We start from the raw sequence: 19053 nt of genomic DNA on the forward strand, positions 1-19053 counted from the left end.
TGGGCAGGGCTAGCTGTATGCGCTCCACTTCTTAAAGCAGCATTATTAGAAAAACAGAAGAGGGGCTGAGGTAGATATGAACAAAATGACACACTGTAAAAAATGACAGGACAAAAAATGACCCTGTGAAGTACAATAGGCAGAGAAGGAGGAAACACTGAAATGAATTAAAGCACAGACGAAATGAATAAAACTATAAAGAGCAGAACAAGATGATGTAGTGACTGTTGTGTATGTTGAGTCTGTGTGTACTTGACAATATTACAAGAGTCTGAGTAAGTAAACTAACAGAAGGGGTGGGAACAGAATAAACAACAGTCACCTCTGTTTAGAAACCTGGCAGCTGTTTTGCATTGTGAACCTGGTTTTCTGTGGTCATTTTAAGCCATTGCTGCAGTGTTTGACAACTTCACTTGGTAGAGCAGCTAAGCATGTACAGAGGCTTTGTCCTTGCAGCAGTGGCTCAGGGTCTGAATCCAACCTGTGGCCCTCTGCTGCATGTCGCCCCCTCCCTCATGCTACCATCCTGGACATCGACATCAGAGCAACATTTCAGATCAACTCCACATGTCACTTTCTTTACTTTGTGGCACAAAAGGATAAATTAGATCTCCAACTTAACGTTGACCAACTTAAAGTTGGTGAAAGGCCTCAGACATGCACTTTGAAATGACATCTTGTAAACAGACAGTGAGTAGCACTGAAGCCTGTGTGTGATGCTCAGGTTTTCTACCTGGAAGTTATCGGACATGAATGTGATTTATTCTGTAGGAAGATGGAAAAGTGATGGAACGTGAAAGACACACTTCCAGCTGTATGTGGAGCTAAGATGTAAAATTTAGACTGAAGCCAGGAGGAGTAGATGACATTAAAATATTTGGTGGAGAAGACTACAGAGCATAGAAAATATAAAGCTCTGATAACCTCACACAGTAAAGCTGAAAGAAAAGACAGTGACAACCACAGCACAAACACTGCACCATAATAACAGTTTCCACCCAAACATACATTTAGCACACAAACAAATGATCCCACTGTAATCCAGAAGTATCACTTACATTCTTGAGTTTTCGGCTGCAGTCGCTTCCCCTGGGAGGATGACAGAGAGAGGAAGAGGGAGTGAGCCTTCTGGTGCAATTTAATGAAACATTTCACATACAAAAGCAGCAGGCATCTTTCAAACCATCAAACTCCCACTTATCCATGCAGCAAAAACAAAAACTTACTCAATATATAGAGGGATCTGTAGTAGTGGTCGCCCATGCAGGCAGAACTAAAAGCATCTGAAAGCTCTGAATCTGTAGATCCAGTTTGTTGTTTGGTGATTCTTAATATTTCCAGCAGTTGTGTTCGGTGGCTGCAGCCTGGCTGAGTATCTGTGTTAGCTCCTCTGGACCAAAGAGCCAGAGAACCAAAGAGTCTTTCTAGAACTGCCATTCATCATCCGCGAAGACTTTCTTCATCAGGAAGTCAGAAGCGATAGATGTGACAGTGGGGGTTACGCGGTGTGACTGCCAAGTGATCTCTGGGAGGTGCAGAGCAGAGACACCACAGCAGCGGCCACTTAGTGCCTCAGATGCTGCCAGAATGAAAAGATGCGGATCCTGCGGATCACCACTTGAAGCTATAAATGGGAAGTGGAACGAACTGGTTGTAAAACTGACCTCAATGCACACATGTATACTTCTAGGCTGAAAGAGAGAGAGAGGGAGCAGCACTGGTCTACTTCTCTGGTAGAAGCTGCTCTTTGACACACAGCAGCACAAAGACAAATGACCTGGATTCTTCTTAACTCATCTTTATTCTCCTGAACTGTGAAAGTTATCCACAGAGGATCTTTTCAGCCTGAGGAAAGCTCAGAAACAGACACTTTTCAAAATAAAGCTGAGTGACATGTCTGTCCTCCACTTTGGAACACAGTTACGCACAAATACTCACAAAAAAGTACAATACATACAACACAAATACAAGAAAAGTTGACAGTCTTAAAAAGTGCCTTTTGGCAGAAGGACTCTGGCAGGTCAACGCTGTGCTGAGTCAAAGCACCTGAACACAGAAGCCTGGTCATCCTCAAGCTCCGGCTCGGATTGGATTCTATTCTCAGGCTCATTAGGTTAAATTCTCGGCAGTATAACTTAGTGATATCCCACAGAACAGCTCTACAGGAGAGGAAATACTTCTCAAAATGTCTGCTGGTTCAGAAAAGAGCCCGTGGAGAGAAGCCAGGACAGCAGGGATGTGGTTTCTCCTCACTAGCTGTGAGGTGGCTGGCTGCAGAGCTGCAGCAGGAAAACATGATGCTTTAAGTATGTTTCTCTCATTACCTCTCATTATGAATCACAATTACATGGACTGACAACAGAGCGCTCATAGAGAAGGACAGTTATCTCAAGAAAACACACGTTGGGCTGAAGGCTTGCTGAACACAGAACAGGTTCCCATGTAAGAACCCAGCGGTGGACGACCTGATGGCTTCAGATCGTGAAAAGGCATGAATCTACTTTTCAGATGAATCACAGATTGCAGTTTAATGACTTCTTACTTCTGTTTCCAAACTTCACATAACCTCACTGACAAGCAGATCTGCGCTGCACAGTGACCTTTGGTTTCCCAGAAGACCTTCCTCTGTGGGCAACAGTCCTTCATATATACTGTACTGTATCTAATGGGGATCCAAGTAAAGACATCTGGGAAAACTGATCATCTTGGATATAAAACTGCTTGTCAGATGAAATGAATCAACTTGTATCTGAAACGTCTTGCCCAATATGGAACATAGCACCAGCGATACAGTGTCTGCAGTATAAGTAGTTTCCACAGCCGCAGGTCACAGAGCCGCCTCACTCATCACACCAGTAACACCCAAATTGCAGTTGTGTGAGTTTTCCATGACAGCAGTGACCTGACAAAGAGAGGAATGAAAGAGGAGAAGAAGAGGAAGGTGAAAGTAGCTGCAGGGAATGATGTGTAAATCCCCTTCCCTCCTCATCATCCTCATCATCCTCGCTGTCTGTCGGCTGACTACATAAACACAGAGGCAGGTTCATTTTCTCTGCCGTTACCTTGAAGAAGCAAAGCTGGAGGACAAACAGCAGATTCCAGAGGGATGAGATCACATCCAGGGGCAAGTTCTACCTTTTCTTTTGTCTCTCACTCGCTCTCTTCCTCTCACCAGAGTTTCCATGATTTTATTCCAACACTTTCAGTGATGGATGGAAATACAAATATCAATGATATACAACGTCAATACTATGATATTATCACTATATCAGTGTTGGACATTATATAAACACTTCAGGGTTTGTTCTCTCTTTCATCTAATTACAAACTGCTCCTATAATATTTAGTGTGGGTTTACAGTAAAATTACATTTATGGAAATTCATTATGTTGGTATCAAACAATTGTTAAATTTTCAGAATGAAAAAAAAATAATGATGAACTTATGATTAATGTTTGTTTAATGACTGTGTCTACATGCGATTTAATGCCTGTGAATTCAGACAAACTAAGCAGAAATGTCACATTGAGCAAGTTGATCAAAGGAAACATGAACTGAATCATTTTATTGCATTATCTGAATAATTAAAGATGAAGGCTTGGTGCAACCACACGCAGGAAAACACAGCTTCTCTCTTCTCTCCTCAACTCTGCTGGCAAACTGTCACCTCACTTGGAAATGGATCTGTTTCCATCAACACATGGAGGACCAGCACATACCTCAGGTCTGAGCTCATGGTGTACCTGAACCTGCCTGTCTTCATGCCTACGTGTCCAAAGCTGCTTCCTGGATGAGTAAACACCTGTCCAGAAACTCGGGCGGAGAAGAAGTGAAACTGCTTCCTGACACGGGTACAAGCTGCGAGGAAACAGCATCCTGTGTGACAGAGGCTTACATAACCACTGGAAATAGCACAGGGCCACTGAAACAATGACACCACTGTTTCTTTCAGACTTTTTGCCAATTTTGATGGCACAAATATTCCTGATGATGGAGTGAGAATATTCATAAGCATGAAAACCTTCAGCTGAAGAAGATCCACTACAACTGAGCTGAAGCTCTGAATTGGTTCCTGTTATTCTTCTGGCATTATCACTTTGTACATTGACCCTCTGCTTGACTGTGGGAAATAAACAATTATTACAATCTATGGTATAATCAAGCATTTCCAAAATGCTCCTCTGTCCATTCACTGCTTTATAATGCTAGCTTGTAACTCAGGAGAGGCAGCGGGGGGACAGCTAACGAACAAAACACACAGAGGATTCTGCAAAATCAAAAAGCTAAGACAATATATAGTCTCACATAATGATAACGATATAATCTGTTAATATTGTCCAGCCCTTTAAGTTACACAGCTTTATATTTAAGACTTATTGACACCAACTCACTGTAACCTTATACAAACACATGAGCAGTCAGGTATTGAATGAGAGGTCACTGACCCTCACCATGTTCCTGATAGAGGAGGCTGAGCAGTGACATCCTGTGTGACTCCAGACGATGTGTTTTAAGACTGGATGTGGGTAGAATCTGAGTTCATTTGAACCAATGACACTTTCTTTATAATGTGCTCAACCTGACAGTTTGGAAACTGACAAGCTGCAGCATTATTGTGGTTTATGACACCCACCAGCAAAAATCCATCAACAGCAAATCACTCTACAAACCTAAATGTCACATCCATTTCTTACTGGCACCAGTTAATGTCAAGCAATGCTGACAGTTAAATATTTGTGCAAAGGAGAAAAACAAGATGATATCATGATATCATCACTGAAAAATACACAAAGTACACCTCTGGCTGGTCTTGTACACATGCTTGGAAACAAAGACCACATAGACACTATTTTACAAAAATACACACACACACACACACACACACACACACCTCAGTGCTTTCAAAGAATCCCTTGTCCTGACAGAAACCAGTCAAGCAGCTCCTCCTGAGACCAGCTAGGATTCATACTGTCCCCCTAACCATGAGGACAACACACACACACACACACACACACACACACACACACACACACACACACACGTCATGGTTCAGCAGCTGATGTAAACTCTTGCGTGGTGTTTGCAGACAGACCAGTTGTGTCTCTGGCTCGGCTGACACTGACTGATTCTACACTTCCATTGACTCTCAGTCACTTTATTTGTGTTGGCAGTGAACTGGACGATTGTCTGATGCACAGAATGACACACAGAGAAGCTCAGTGATGCAGACAGACCATGTATTAACACACAGTTGAAGTGTTCATTATCAGCATCATGTCTATCCACTCAATAAAACACAATCTTTTATATCAATGAAATGTAGAAAATATGCAAACAAGCTCCAGAACAGCTACTGAATGGACCTCGTGGTGAAATGGTTCTGTCTCCTGTGGTGAGAAGTCCCGACCACCGGGCTTTCTGCAGCCTATAGACAGATGCCAATATATCTGTGAGGGCCAGTATCCAGGGTTCTCCCCAGACAATGGAATGGTGGCGCAGCGCCGCTATACTGCTAGCTCAGCGCCACTACACTAATTTTCAATGTTAGCTGCTTTGTAGCAGGTGAGGGTGACGAGCGAGCGTCCGTCCGTCCCCCTGTCTCACGATAGCGACCGTCTCTACCCCCCCACCCCACACTCAAAATTTCTGGGTAGAACCCTGATATCCATATTACTGGCTGATAGATTTATTAGTTGGACACTATTTTCTCCACCTAGAATTCCATGACTGTTGAGAATACATCATCTACTGATGAAGATCATGTGATGAACAAAGCTTCTTCTGTCTGCAGACCTTGAGATCAACAGAGTCGACTGGTAGTAAAATTGCTTATCATAACCACCTGCTTGCTCGTATATTACTGTGAAATCAACTTGTATGTAATGTATCATCACACTCCATCACAGTGAGAAGGCATTTTCCAACAACCTGAGCTTTGTTTAAGTATAAACCTTGCTGCTTCTATCACTGTGCCATCCATCATTCCATCATCCGTCACTTACTGGTCCTGAAACTCTAAAAGCTTCACGTTGTTTTGCTTTGATAGAACAACTCCCTCCTTCTTCTCAAACACACACATGGCCACTGAGCAGCCAGGTCACACTGAAGCTGGGAGACTTACTTGGTGGTGGAGCCTGTCGACGTGTCCTGCAGGTCTCCAGGGTCAAACAGCTGGGAGCCCTTCAGACCCAACTCCTCACAGCCACGCAGAAACACACTGAGGTTATCCTGCAGCACACACACACACACACACACACACACACACACACACAGGTTAATTAGGATACATCTGTTGTTGGCAGAGAGTGAAGGCAAAGAGAGGTCAGGTCTGTTATTCAGCAGGGTCTCAGCTCCAACGCCACCATGACATTTATTCAGCGTGACGCACATATAAACACACTTCAACGCTCTCTACTTCTATTCTCATTCACATTAGGATTTTTCATCATAAACTCAAGTCTCACCTTCAACTTTAAACAAAGTCTGAACCCTCAAACAGTCATTTACACACACACACTCACACGCATGCACACACACACACGCATGCACACACACACACACACACACACACACACACACACACACACACACACACACACACGTGTGAACAGGTCAGGAACACCAACACAAGCTGGATGTGTAGGAGCAGTAATCATCTTTAGTGCGATGAGGATTAGGAGGCTACTTCTGTTTTGCCTGCATACAAACATGCAAACACACACAACATGACAATCAGGATACCTGCTCGGCAGAAACGTGACACCAGCAGGTTTTGTGGCCGGTTCTCGTACGTGTCCTCTCTCAGATTACTCCAACTTTCACTCTTCACCTTGTCCTTTCTCCAAGTGTCTCCTGCTTCCTTTATTATCTGTCCTTCTTCACCTGCTTTCCCTCAAACATTCCTTCCTTCTCTTCTTCTCTACCTTTCACTCTCTCTCCATCTCGTCAGTCTTCCTCCCTCTCTCCTCTCTGCTCTCAGACAAACTCTTTGTTGAAGGCAACCTGAGCCGAGCTCTCCTCTCCTGTTCCCAGGTTCTCTCTCTCTCTCTCTCCTTTGTTTCTATGTCTCTCTATCCCTCAGAGGGCCACAGCCAGGCCTCTCTCTCTCTCTCTCTCTCCCTCCCTCTCTGGGTGTCACCATTTCCTCTCCACCCGACTGTTCCACGCTCTCCCTCTCTCTCTCACACACAAACACCAAAACACAATGTGCTGATATTCACATTAAATACAGACACATTTAGACCAATCTGCATCCCTCCAAGTGCTCAGACACACAAAAGCTCAGACTTATTTATCTGCACACACAAGCTGGTGTAAGGACTCATGCATGGCTACAAACACATAAACACACACACTTGGAAACACTTGTTCTCACGATCCGTCCACATTTGTACCAAAACACCCGCTCCAACCCACCCTGCTGCTTCCTGTGTTTTTGGGCGCGCGCGCACACACACACACACACACACACACACACACACACACACACACACACACACACACACACACACACACACAGCTGCTGATCAAGGTCACATTTTACTTAAAAAGAAAGAAGTTAAATAACTTTCAGTCCAGTTTTCATTTCACTGTTGGCTTATATAAGAACGTGACAATGACGTATCACCTGGAGCAGTGACGGACTCAGGTCGGACTCTCAAATCCAAGTCAGCAGATCCAAATATGTCTCAGAGATGTCCAGTGGATGGGATTCTGTTGTAAAGTCACTACAAGTATAGCAATAACATGCTGTATAAGCAGGATTACTGAATCTACGCCAGTAAACTGTAGCTTTCTAAGGAGCCGTCCACACGAAAACGCTCTTTAGCGAAAACACACATGTACTGCATCTTTCAGCCGACCGTCCACACGGATCCTGAACGCACTGCTTTGAAAACGGGTCTCAGGTTGGAGAAATCCGAAACGCAACCCTCCGTTTTCATGTGGACGGTGAATCCGCATACTTTCCGAAACGATGACGCCATCGCCCCGCCCCTCGACCCCTGAACCCCGCGACGTCTCATAGCAACAACAACAACAATGGCGGCCTACATGTTCGTGTTCGTGCCGCAGAAGACCACACTACCGGTCCACACTAAAGATTCTGGTTTCCTTGCATCCGCCATTTTCATCTTCTTCTTCTTGTTGTGCTCGGTTTCTCCGTCTACTGTCTGTTTACAGCGCGCAAGCTTAATGCGCATGCTCAGTGTCTTCTTCTCCGTGTTTGGTGAATGTCAAGCGCCACCTGTAGGCTGGAATATGAACTGCAGCGTTGTCGGTCGTTGTCAGTCGATCCATGTGGACGCAAATATTCTTAAAACGATGATGAGGAAGATGGAGGGAAAAAGATTGTTTACGCCCGTGTGGACGGAGCCTGAAAGTGGAGAACAAGAGAAGCACTGGGCGGCTGTTAACGGCCCTGACAAACACACAGTTTGCTCACATCATGTGTGTTAATGTAACTGGCACAGAATCAGATGTATCCGACTCTGGCTGGTTGCCGGTGGTCAGTCATGCTGAAAACCGTCCAGTTCTGGTCTCCTGTCAATCAATCAATCAATACATTTGTCATTTTGAGCAATGAATCCACTATCCTCTGATTGTACACATGTTCAGAGATAAGATAAATAGTAAAGAGAGATTTATGACTGACTCAATAGTAATAATTTAATTTAAAATAATAATAATCAAATGTCTCAAACAAGGGTTGCAGTCAGAACTGGACAGTAAGAACTCAAAAGAATACAAACATCTAACCCACTACTGTAAATGTACTGTACATATACTGTCAGGACACTGGCTCGTACACCTGCGCGATAAAGAACCACCAATGGAAACACGTCTGTGGGAGCATGCATCAAAAACTGAGCACTTGATATATTAGAGCCATGGATCGTTAGAGATCTGCTGGTGTTTACAACAACAATCTTAACATTTTCCCTTTTTTCCATTCACTGGAGTTTCACATGTTCTGGAATAAGAAACACTGAAACAAACAACAAGCCAACAGAGAAGCTCATTTAGCAGCAACTTGCATAATGTTAAACCGGATAATTAACGGGTGTTTGGAGTGTGTGTGTGTGTGTGTGTGTGTGACTTAAGAGGTGAGCATAACTTTGTGGTGATTTGCAGGTCACTGCCACAGGAAGCTGGGCGTCTACCGCAAAGAAATGATTGACAGCTGAATGTGTTTGTAGAAGGGCCTGGAGGGAGGAGGTCGACTCAGACACAAAGCTTCTGTACTCTCAAAAAATGAAGTCATAATACATTTGGGCAAAAGTTCTCCCTGTGCAGAAATACCAACAGCGGTACAACGTAATAACTAATAATAAACAGGAGCAAAGCAGATGAACAGTCACAAAAGATCATCCAGAAAGCATTTACCATCAAAACTTCAAAAGTTCAGCATTAATTGAAAGAAAGAAGAAAAGGTGAAGAAAGAACTGAGCTCCATATTACAAGACAAGATCCAGTGTTCCTGCTCCTGCATATGATGCTGATTAGTATACTGAGTGTGTACCGTACCTGCAGGTGTACGAGGTGTGTGAGCAATGATGTTTGGTTCCATTAAACACAACCCTCATAGTAATCAGTTTCTGTCCTCCATGACTTGACCACCAAGGAACAGGATCAGTGTCCACGCTCTGATCTTGTCCCGTGACACAGTCCAGAGGACAGCCGTCCAGGAGGAAGGAACAAATCTTTGAGAAGTTAGTCAGATAAGTTTCCTGATTCACGGACAGCTCGCCAAAACAAGCAAAGAACAAGGTGAAGTTTCTAAACCTGCCATGCTGCACCGTTCCTCACATGTTCCACAGTATCACAGTTCTGTGTTCAGAGAAGAAAACTGAGAGCTGCATGTGAAATTCAGTTTTTATAGATTCACAAATACATACTGATATCATATCACAAAAGACTAAACATATCTGTTAATATGCTATTCTATGTGATCACCCAGCCCATCACAGACAAACCATATCATGAAATCTGGTTGTTAATGCTAATTTCTGTATTTTAACAACATTAATAATAACCCGAAACACAGAAAGTATTAGCCTTAAAACTCCATCCAGCATTAAAGGCCTATAACACACGCTGGTCACGTGTCACTTCTTTTTACTCTGATGTTAGATTTCCTGTTACGAAGCAAAGTGAAAAGTTAAGCTTATTTCACTGTGAAAACCTCCTGCTGCACCAATAAATCAGAAGAAACAATCAAATATGAAAAACAAAGAATATTTCAATTTAAAATCACCATTACTGGAAAACAACCATTTCAAATATTGTTTTCATTAACATACATGTCACTGAAAAGTTACACCCACTGCTGCTGCTCTTAACCTGTCTGGAAAACAACCCATGAACATGTGAATCACTTCCATTCAGCTTGCAGGACGATCTCTGCTGCGCGTCTGTTTACACGCCGTAAAACACCAACAGACCAGTCGACCCGCAGACCGACCGGTGCACGCAACAACCGACCTGTTCAGAGGAACACTCGGCCACGCAGGCCGGGCTGCCAAAGCACTGAGGTAGCTGCTCTAATTACAAACCAGCCAAAACTCCTCAGAGACTCATTTTCCCATTAGCCCCCAAACAGGAAGAGGAAGGGGGAGTAGCTGTGTTTTATTACGATGGGCCAGATAACAGCAGACCCCTTGTTTATGTGTTTCTCGCCTCTTTAATCACAGCCAAGAGGCAGAAAAGTCCCTGAAAGCCGCAGGACGCTCACAGACAGAAGTGTGAAGCTTCTGAAGTACAGCAGGTCGTGTTGTTCACACTGGAGGAACCAGCAGGTGTGACTTTTACATGTTGTCTGCAAACCACCACGTAAACATGTTGTCTTCAGTGGATGATTCATCTGCTCCTTTGGGCCAATTCAGTTGATTCCTGTGACGTTATTGTCCCCTCTTTGGGCCAGTGAGGGCAGTTCATTACTGAACCTGCATCATCACTGCTGTTTGAGATAAAACAAAAGTTGTGACGCAAAAATCTCTTTGTCTCTGAGAAAAAATCCAACCCAAACCTTCTTGTTGCTGGGCTTGATCAACAGATTGTATGAGTGTGAACACAGTGCATCTGCCATCGATGTATAACTGAGTCGTTCTAAAGTTTAACAGCAGTTTGTTCATTTGATTTGTGCAGTTTTGATTCATCTTCAGAAATGAAGACTTGACTAGACAACTTGTGAAGGTCCACGGTTTTCACTCAAAGTGCCTTCAACTTTTAGAACAAGAGCTACTTGGAGGAAGTGTGAGGTTGTTTTAGGCTGTTTCTCTGTGTCGACTACAATCTAAAACCCACAAACGTCAGACAAAGTTGTCTGCTGATGTATGAAATATGTTTTTGTGTGACTGTAGAACAGTGATGGCTTCATTGTCGGTCCGTCCGTGTTGTATACTTTCCTCTGCAACTTTCACTCCTGCTCTTTAACTTATGACTTGTTCATGTGTCTGTTCACAAAATATCCACAATGTTAAAATCAAAAAGTCTGTCAAAGCACCGAAGAGCAAGTTGGGATGGAAAGATGGGTGGCAGTATCTTTTGTGTGAGCGTGTGCCTGTTTACACGTTGGTCCAGGTCCTGAAAGCTCAGTTGATCCAGATCGAGGTCTGAAGACGTCATGAAAGCCTCTACTGTGTTGAGCTGTACTCTGCTGACGTGAACCGGAGCTCAGGTCTGCTAAACTCACAGGAAAACGACAGACTTTTTAATAAATTCCTTCCTGCTTAAGTTAAGTGTTTTTAGGGTTTTAGTTAATCAAACAACTTTTGTTCAGACAAAGAAATACCATAAAAGGACTGTAAAATGATACTGGATCAAACGCTCCGACAGACGTTTGACTTTGACATTCCAATCAAGAGTTTCTTACAGACGGGAGTCTACAGATTATCTTTGAGTCCTGTAGTAAGAACGTCATTAGACTCAGTGCCACACACGGCTGCTGATGGACACCTTGGCTGTGAGCACTGAAACAGATCTTTCATCTGGAAGTATCTGTAATCAAAGCCTGATAACACACTGGTACTACAGAACGTACAAGTCTTTCTAAGCCACTAAATCAGCGTGTCACATGACTGGTGCCAGTGTGTGTCTGCAGTTACTGCCTGAGGGGATATTGTAGTCAGATAGTGTCCAGAATTAGCTCCCTGCATTACACTGACAAAGACAAAAAGGTTCACTCCCATTTGAAATGTATGCTAGTATTTCTTTTTCTTTAGATCCTTGGAACAACAAACAACAACCAGGCTGAGAAAGAGAGGAAGGTGAAAGAGATTCCTGCTCAGAAACATCCTCTGACGAGCGGACGACTGTGCTGCTAACCTTTACGTCAACTTTCTGCTTTGGAAAACTGGACAGGCATCAAAGCTGGAATCTCGAGTTTCAAGGCCTGTGGCTGCCATACAATCCCTCTGATACAATTATGTCATGTCATATATAAGGTTTGGAGTTTATTCAAGCAAAATCACAGGTTACAGAAAGTTTTGAACTACAGACAGAGCTGGAAATATCTCTGAGGAGGGGGACGACTGAAAAAAAGAAAAGGGAGGGCAGACACAGACATGAAGCAACGTGACAAAGAAGGAAAGCAGCAAGAGATCCAAGAGGATCAAATGATAGTACTGAGTTTTAGTGGAACTACTGTAAACTTCAGTCTAAAGGATGCGTGAGGGCAGAGGACTCACCAGGCCAGCTATGGGTGTGGGAAGTCTGTTGATCTTCTTCACCAGGCCAGGTTTAATGGAGCTCAGCAACCTGACAGAAACCACAGAGGCAAGAAGACATCACAAGATGAATTTAAATCAAATCAATGCTTTCAAACTTCAGATGATTATTTCATATATGGCAACACAAAGTTTAAACCCAGCTCAAGCAAAGTGAAACAACTTCAGGAAAGGAGACAGAAGAGTGTGAAACTGTGTGAGGGGGAACAAAAACCAGACAAAGACATTTTTGAGGGTCCTGCCGTGGCGTCTGGAAGCTTTATGACAAGACAGATCCTAAATCAGAGCTGAGAATCAGTGGTGCTCCTTCCACCCGCTGGGAGCTGTTAACTCGTTCCAGTGCGCTTCATCCCACAGTGAACTTCATGTGAGGACGTTTGTCCTTCTGCTGTCATCTCTCCTCACACACACCATTCTTCCAGAAGGTTACAGTATATTCCTGAAACCTCGGACAGCCTGTTGGTCGTGAACAAACCCTTTCAGAGTTCCCACCTCTCCCTCTCTTTCTGTCTCTGTCTCTGGTTTCATCTCTTGTGTGTTTTCATCAGAGGAAGCGCTGTAATGATTCTGTCCTGTAAAGGAAAAACCCAGCCCTGGATTCTGTGACAGTGTTAGATGTCACCGGTCCTGTGATGCTCATGGCAGGTACTTTGTGCTGCAATGCTGCGATTCACCTTTAACTTGAACTCGCCTGCTTCATCTACTTCAGCTTCAGTTAGAGATTTCCTGCTGTATTGTATGTTACCCAGAATAACTTGCAACCGCCCCAAGAGAAAGTTGTTCTCGGTGCTGCATACAATATGTGTAGGAGGAGAGTGAGCCACTGATACAGTGAAGAATGTTTCTTCACTCTTGAAAAATGCCTGGAATGAGAATAATGTCGGTCTGCTTTTATTTCAGCAAACTTCAGTGGACTGCTCTGTTTCATCATGTCTTCAATGGATAGGTTTCTGCTGAGCATCGACGCAGATTCATTTAAAAATGCCTCAAGGACAAAATGTGCCAACAATCCAACTGTTTTTGTGATGGAACTAAAATCGGATGTTTTGCCAGATATCTGCGAGAACAAGCTGCCTGTCTGTGTCCGCCGCGGACCGTCACAGTTCAAACTTCAGAGTGAGAGTGCTGTCCTGGATGTTAAAACAGGCACAATCAAGACCAGCACAATACAAGCAACATGAATACATCATCGTATGAGTATGTACAGGGACAAACACATTTCCTGACGCCCTGTGTATCAGTCAGGAAGAGGTTGGAGGGTGTTGTGCTCGTGAAATTAGTGAGATTGAAAACAAGCCGCTCACAGGAAGTCCAGTCTGCCCCCCTCTGCTGCTTGGAAATCAGTCAAGTGCATAACTTGACTCCACGTTAGCATGGCGTGGGGACGAGAGGATGTAGTGTTGATGACTGAATTACGGTACAATATCAGTAACCTACACGTTTGGGAAGCTGTCCAAGGATCCCAGGCTGGACCACAATACAGTCTGTCTATGAGCTATATGAATATAATGTTTTTATGTTCCAGAGCTGAAGCGCTGTGATGCTGAAAGAGCATCAGCTCAATGATATAATGAATTCAGTTTGTTGTGTGAGCGTCACAGCTTTATGTGGATGCTTCAGAATACACGTCCTGTCAGTATAAAGGAAGCACGGTGAGAGCACAGAGACGCCTCCACACACAGATCACCTCCTCCACACTGAAGCAACAGGCTTCTTTGGTTCTGAGATTTTCTTTTTCAGTGAGAATAAACTGAAATTGTGACTCATCGTGATATCTGTCAAAATAAATGCAATATGATATTTTTGTTAAGTTAAGGACGCAACTTGCCATTATTTCAATCATCAGTCAGTCATGAGAATGTTTTTGATTGTTGTTAATTATTAACATGAGTTTACAGTTTGTAAAATGTCCCAGGGCCCAAACTGATGTCTTTAAATGACTTAACAGTCCAAACAGTTTACCATCATTTACAATCTAAATCTACTGTAGAACATCATCTGATGAAAGTCTAAGTGATTTGTAAGTTCTCAGTCAGCTGCATGACTCTTCACATCTTACTAACTGCATGAACCTCTCAGATACAGTTCGTACATTGTTCACCACGTGGATGTGTGACTGCATCTCGAGATGATCTACGATACTCCAGAAATTCCATAAGCAGCAGGGACACTGTTAAACTGGACTTAGACTGTGTCTGTATTCACATTATAGACGGTGGAAACGCTGGGCTGGTGTAACTGAACTTGGCAGACAGAAACGTGGAAGAGAGGAAGTGTAAGTGTCGCGCTGGAGGACGATTGGACGGGACGTCAGTCTCTCTGATCACTGGACCACAGGCCCGTAACAACCCACTGCACGTATGATGGAACCACCTGTGACTGCTCGGGCCCTTGCTGTAATCATGATGATTATCATTATTTCTAACTTCCTATAAACTGTCAGGCGTCCTCTGAAACAAACAGATGCTTCTGAAGGAAGAGCACAATATGTTTCTGTCTTTAAATGGACCAGTGCTCGAAATCTAATTCAAGAAACCCTTCATTCCTACACAGGTTGTTTTTTTTTTAACTGCTGCACACATTTAAGTCACTATGGACGATCATGTCATGTCAGTGCCTCAATAAAATGAATCAAATTAAAAGAAGTCACTCACAAGAGGAATATACTGTAACTTCCCTCAAGAATACAACAAGAGGAAAACAAAGATAAAAGCCTCAGAGACAGTTTGTGGCTCATTTCATTAATAATTATTCAAGCAAGACAAAATGAGAGTTGAAAAGACTGAAATGTAGTCAGAACTTACTCGCATAACAGAATCCCGTTCTCCAAACCTCCTCTGAAATCCTTGTCACCGAAGCATCTTCCCGTCACAGCCTGCAGAGAGAACAAAAGGAACCAGTAAGCAAAATATAACAAGGAGAAGCTTCAGACCAACAAACATCAGATAATCCAGTCAGTCTCTGAATGTGAAGTCTGGCCACACAGACTCTACTTCACACCAAGAAACAAGCTTAACAACCTTTATCAACACTCCTTTCACGTCTTTCCACTGCAGTAAATCCTGGGAGAGGTATGGAGAGGTGCACAAAGAGCCGCCGGCCGCATATCAAGTCCCTCTCTGGTTTACAGCACTAAACACTAACAAGCTTGACATAAGCCACAATCATCCCGACCAAATGGCTCTGGCAGGCTAATGTGCTGTGACAGGGGATTTATCGGGTAATAGCTGGTCAGACCCTCTGAGGAGGAGAAGCTGCCTGTTTGCATGTATTTGCATGATGCATCAGCAGGCATGCAGACTTTTCTTTAACACATACTGAGACACATAGAAACGTTTCTGACTTCTTCCAACATATTTACTATTGCAGCACGAAGAAATAAGAAAAGATGTGTAAAGTCCAGTTGCAACAAACTTTAGGAAGTAAACTGAATCCAAATTGTTGTTTTTATTCTCTTCAGCTTAAGTTTTGACCTTCACCTGCATTAATGCTCGTGAATCAGATATCTCATACATACAAGTCCCAAAGACAAACATCTTCAGTGCAAACATGAACATCAACAGTGACATAATGACCTGTCAGCCCAGAATAACGTCTGCTGCAGGACTCTCAGGACTACTTAAAGTTCATTTACACTCACAAACACTGGCAGGGATTTGGTCATAAAGGAAAGGGGGACCTCTTTGGACTTCTGGTTTGGAAGCCAAAACAACTTGAAGATTACATTTCCTGAGAGTTTCTTTTACATTTATTTGTACAGCTGTGGAAAAAAGTGTGGAGATGTAGCGTGTCTGGCCGGCTGCGTGTAGCTGGCAGCTCGTTGGCTCGTGGTGCTGCTTGGACCGGTTACAAAAGAAAAGGACTTCTGTATGTTAGCGAGTCGGCCAAAAGAAGGCCTCATTCCTGCTGCTGGGGGGCACATGGTGTTCTGGAGTTAGGCAGACAGACGCAGACACACAAACAGACAAAAGAAAGTAGCACAGATTTTGCTTGTACACTGACGGCTATCCTTTCACTGCCACTACTCCCTTCTGTGACAACACTTGTGAACAGGCCACTGTGTGCCTGGTGTTGACAGCACAAGAGTGATCAGGGAGGCCTCAAAGTCTGCCTCACTGTACAAACATACGGTACACAAAACCCATATTGTGATGACCGTTTTTAAAAACACTCTGGAGGAAGACACAATCGTATCTGCTGAATTAAACATTGGACAGAGCTAGCTAAGTGTCAAACATCAACAGCAAAGACGAGACATTCATGACCTCGGAAACTTTGCAGGTTATTATTCTCATCGAACTCTGTGCAAGAAAGGAATCAGATTACTTACCAAAACATCAAACTATTACTTTAAACATCTCGAAGCTGGAGTAACATCCAAAGGATGAACAGACAGACAGTTTAATGTTTGACTGCATTTTCTCAGTTAACAGAGAGAACATTTCCACTGAGCTTCAGGCTCGGCCAACACTTAACTGAAAGTGATAACTAACACTCAGCCTATGGCCCACTGACATTTCTGGGAACTGGAGTTGTGCACATCTAATGACGAATGAGTGAGATTAAATCTTTCTTTCACCTAACAACAACTGTTTGTGTACAGCTGTAAAAAGTTGTTATAGAAAACATACATTTCAAGAGAATACACCTGTAGTTGTGTTGTGACCTCAGGTGAGGTCCTTCACAAGACAGCAGCACTAGATGTCTGATCCCAGTTAAGATTCAGTGGCCTGGTTCTGTTTCTATCTGCAGCTGAGCAGATGACCTTGATTTAGGATCTCCTCAGTAAATGTGTCACATGACTGTTAGTAACCTGCGTGCTAAAGATGACCAACCATTTCCTGCTGTGACATGTGGAGACTTTTACTGTACAGTAAATATGGTCAGGTTCTGTTTTCTTGCTTAAAAATTCAACATGCCGGTTGTCAGGAGTTGAACCTGCGTGCTTTGACTTACAGAACTGCCTCTCTAAAAACTAGGTCAGCTCTTCACTAACCTTTTCAATGACTCCAAGTGCACGGGAAGATTACAGTGTCACAGCACTGTCACAAGCAGAGATTACAGCATCAACCCTCAGCCAAGATTCTTCTACAGTTCGAGGTCAACAGGAGCAAAAGAGAGAAAGGATAGTAAAAAAGGACTCTTGCTATTATTAATAAAAAAACCTTCTAGATAATATGCAGATAAATGAGGCTGACAATTTTCTCACAGGTGATATTGTCTGATGTTTTAATTGGAAACAGAGACACTCATAATTATGGAGACGAGATGCATTAAAGTCTGAATACAGATTTGAGATGTTTTTTCTTAATTCAACAAAACCCGAAAATACCAAATGTACGGGTCCCTGGAGGGCCCAAACCTCTGAGCTGAAACACTGCCTCAGGTTAGTTCAGTTAACATTCTGCCCGTCAGGGTTCATGCACATTAACATATATTACATATCCTCTCTGGATACTGGTGTAACAGTAGAACATGGCAGGAAGTCAGTTTCTCTCAGTTTGGCAGTGACTGCAGAGCGGCTGAGGCCTTGATTCATGTACATCTGTTGCTCCCATAAGTGCCACCCTGAGCTGAAGTGTGCATGAAACTCATGACTCACCAGAGGGAACACTTTTTGAGCAACATATACAACAGAAAATATGCAATTTTCAGTATGCTCAACTGATCGCTGTTGTGATCCGGAGGCAGAGAACGTGACATTCCTGACTGAATAAAACATCTCGGGAGTTGCAACAGGATTTCAGCTACAGGAACACGACAGTAGCATATTCATTTCACACACAGGGGAGAATTGTTATTATAGGTTGAGACTAGAGCACAGAGAAACACATCGTGTCATTTAAAGTGTCCAATTAAAACGAATCAGAAACTCTATCATATCAAATCTAATAAAGGAAGTAATAAAATACCCCAGAAGACCACCAGACTGAAGTATTTCTAATTTCCGATGACAAAACAAATTTCTACATGACACTAAAAGAGTCCAACTGAAATCACATTTAGTCATCTGTAGTCAGACAATTCAGCTTGTTTCTGAAATGTGACATTTATTTTCAAACACACTGACTATATATTTCATTAGATGGATAATTTCCATCTAGTTTTGTTACATAGTTAGTTTGAAGTGTGAAAAACTTTTTCCATCTTGTTGAGTCAATATGAACAGATCACTTGCCTGATAAATGAATAGACTGATACATAAACATGTGTGTTTATTCTTTAATATGAAATAAATGTGTCTGTGAACTCCATAAAAGTAATGCAGTGATTCTGACTAATGCAATAAATCACACGTTTGTTTTTATTAATCTACACACAACTCAAC

General features: G+C 43.0%; 1 protein-coding gene across 11 annotated transcripts in view; it reads right to left on the bottom strand.

Moving 5' to 3' along the window:
• Positions 1-19053, bottom strand: part of LOC119006982 (LIM and calponin homology domains-containing protein 1-like) — a 90307-nt gene that overhangs the window by 35483 nt on the left and 35771 nt on the right. For 8 of the 11 annotated variants that reach the window (XM_037076195.1, XM_037076196.1, XM_037076183.1 and 5 more), the window contains exons 2-5: positions 15530-15600; positions 12687-12756; positions 6122-6228; positions 1059-1089 (exon numbers count right to left, since the gene is read on the bottom strand). In XM_037076195.1, coding sequence (XP_036932090.1) covers positions 1059-1089; positions 6122-6228; positions 12687-12756; positions 15530-15600 — 279 coding nt within the window. Of the gene's footprint in view, positions 1-1058; positions 1090-6121; positions 6229-6741; positions 7389-7627; positions 7728-8052; positions 8072-12686; positions 12757-15529; positions 15601-19053 lie in introns of those variants that run through there. The other 3 variants (XM_037076188.1, XM_037076189.1, XM_037076192.1) reach the window with 3 other exon arrangements.

Source organism: Acanthopagrus latus, chromosome 18 (genome assembly GCF_904848185.1).
Source record: "Acanthopagrus latus isolate v.2019 chromosome 18, fAcaLat1.1, whole genome shotgun sequence".
In the NCBI taxonomy this organism is placed as follows: domain Eukaryota; kingdom Metazoa; phylum Chordata; class Actinopteri; order Spariformes; family Sparidae; genus Acanthopagrus; species Acanthopagrus latus.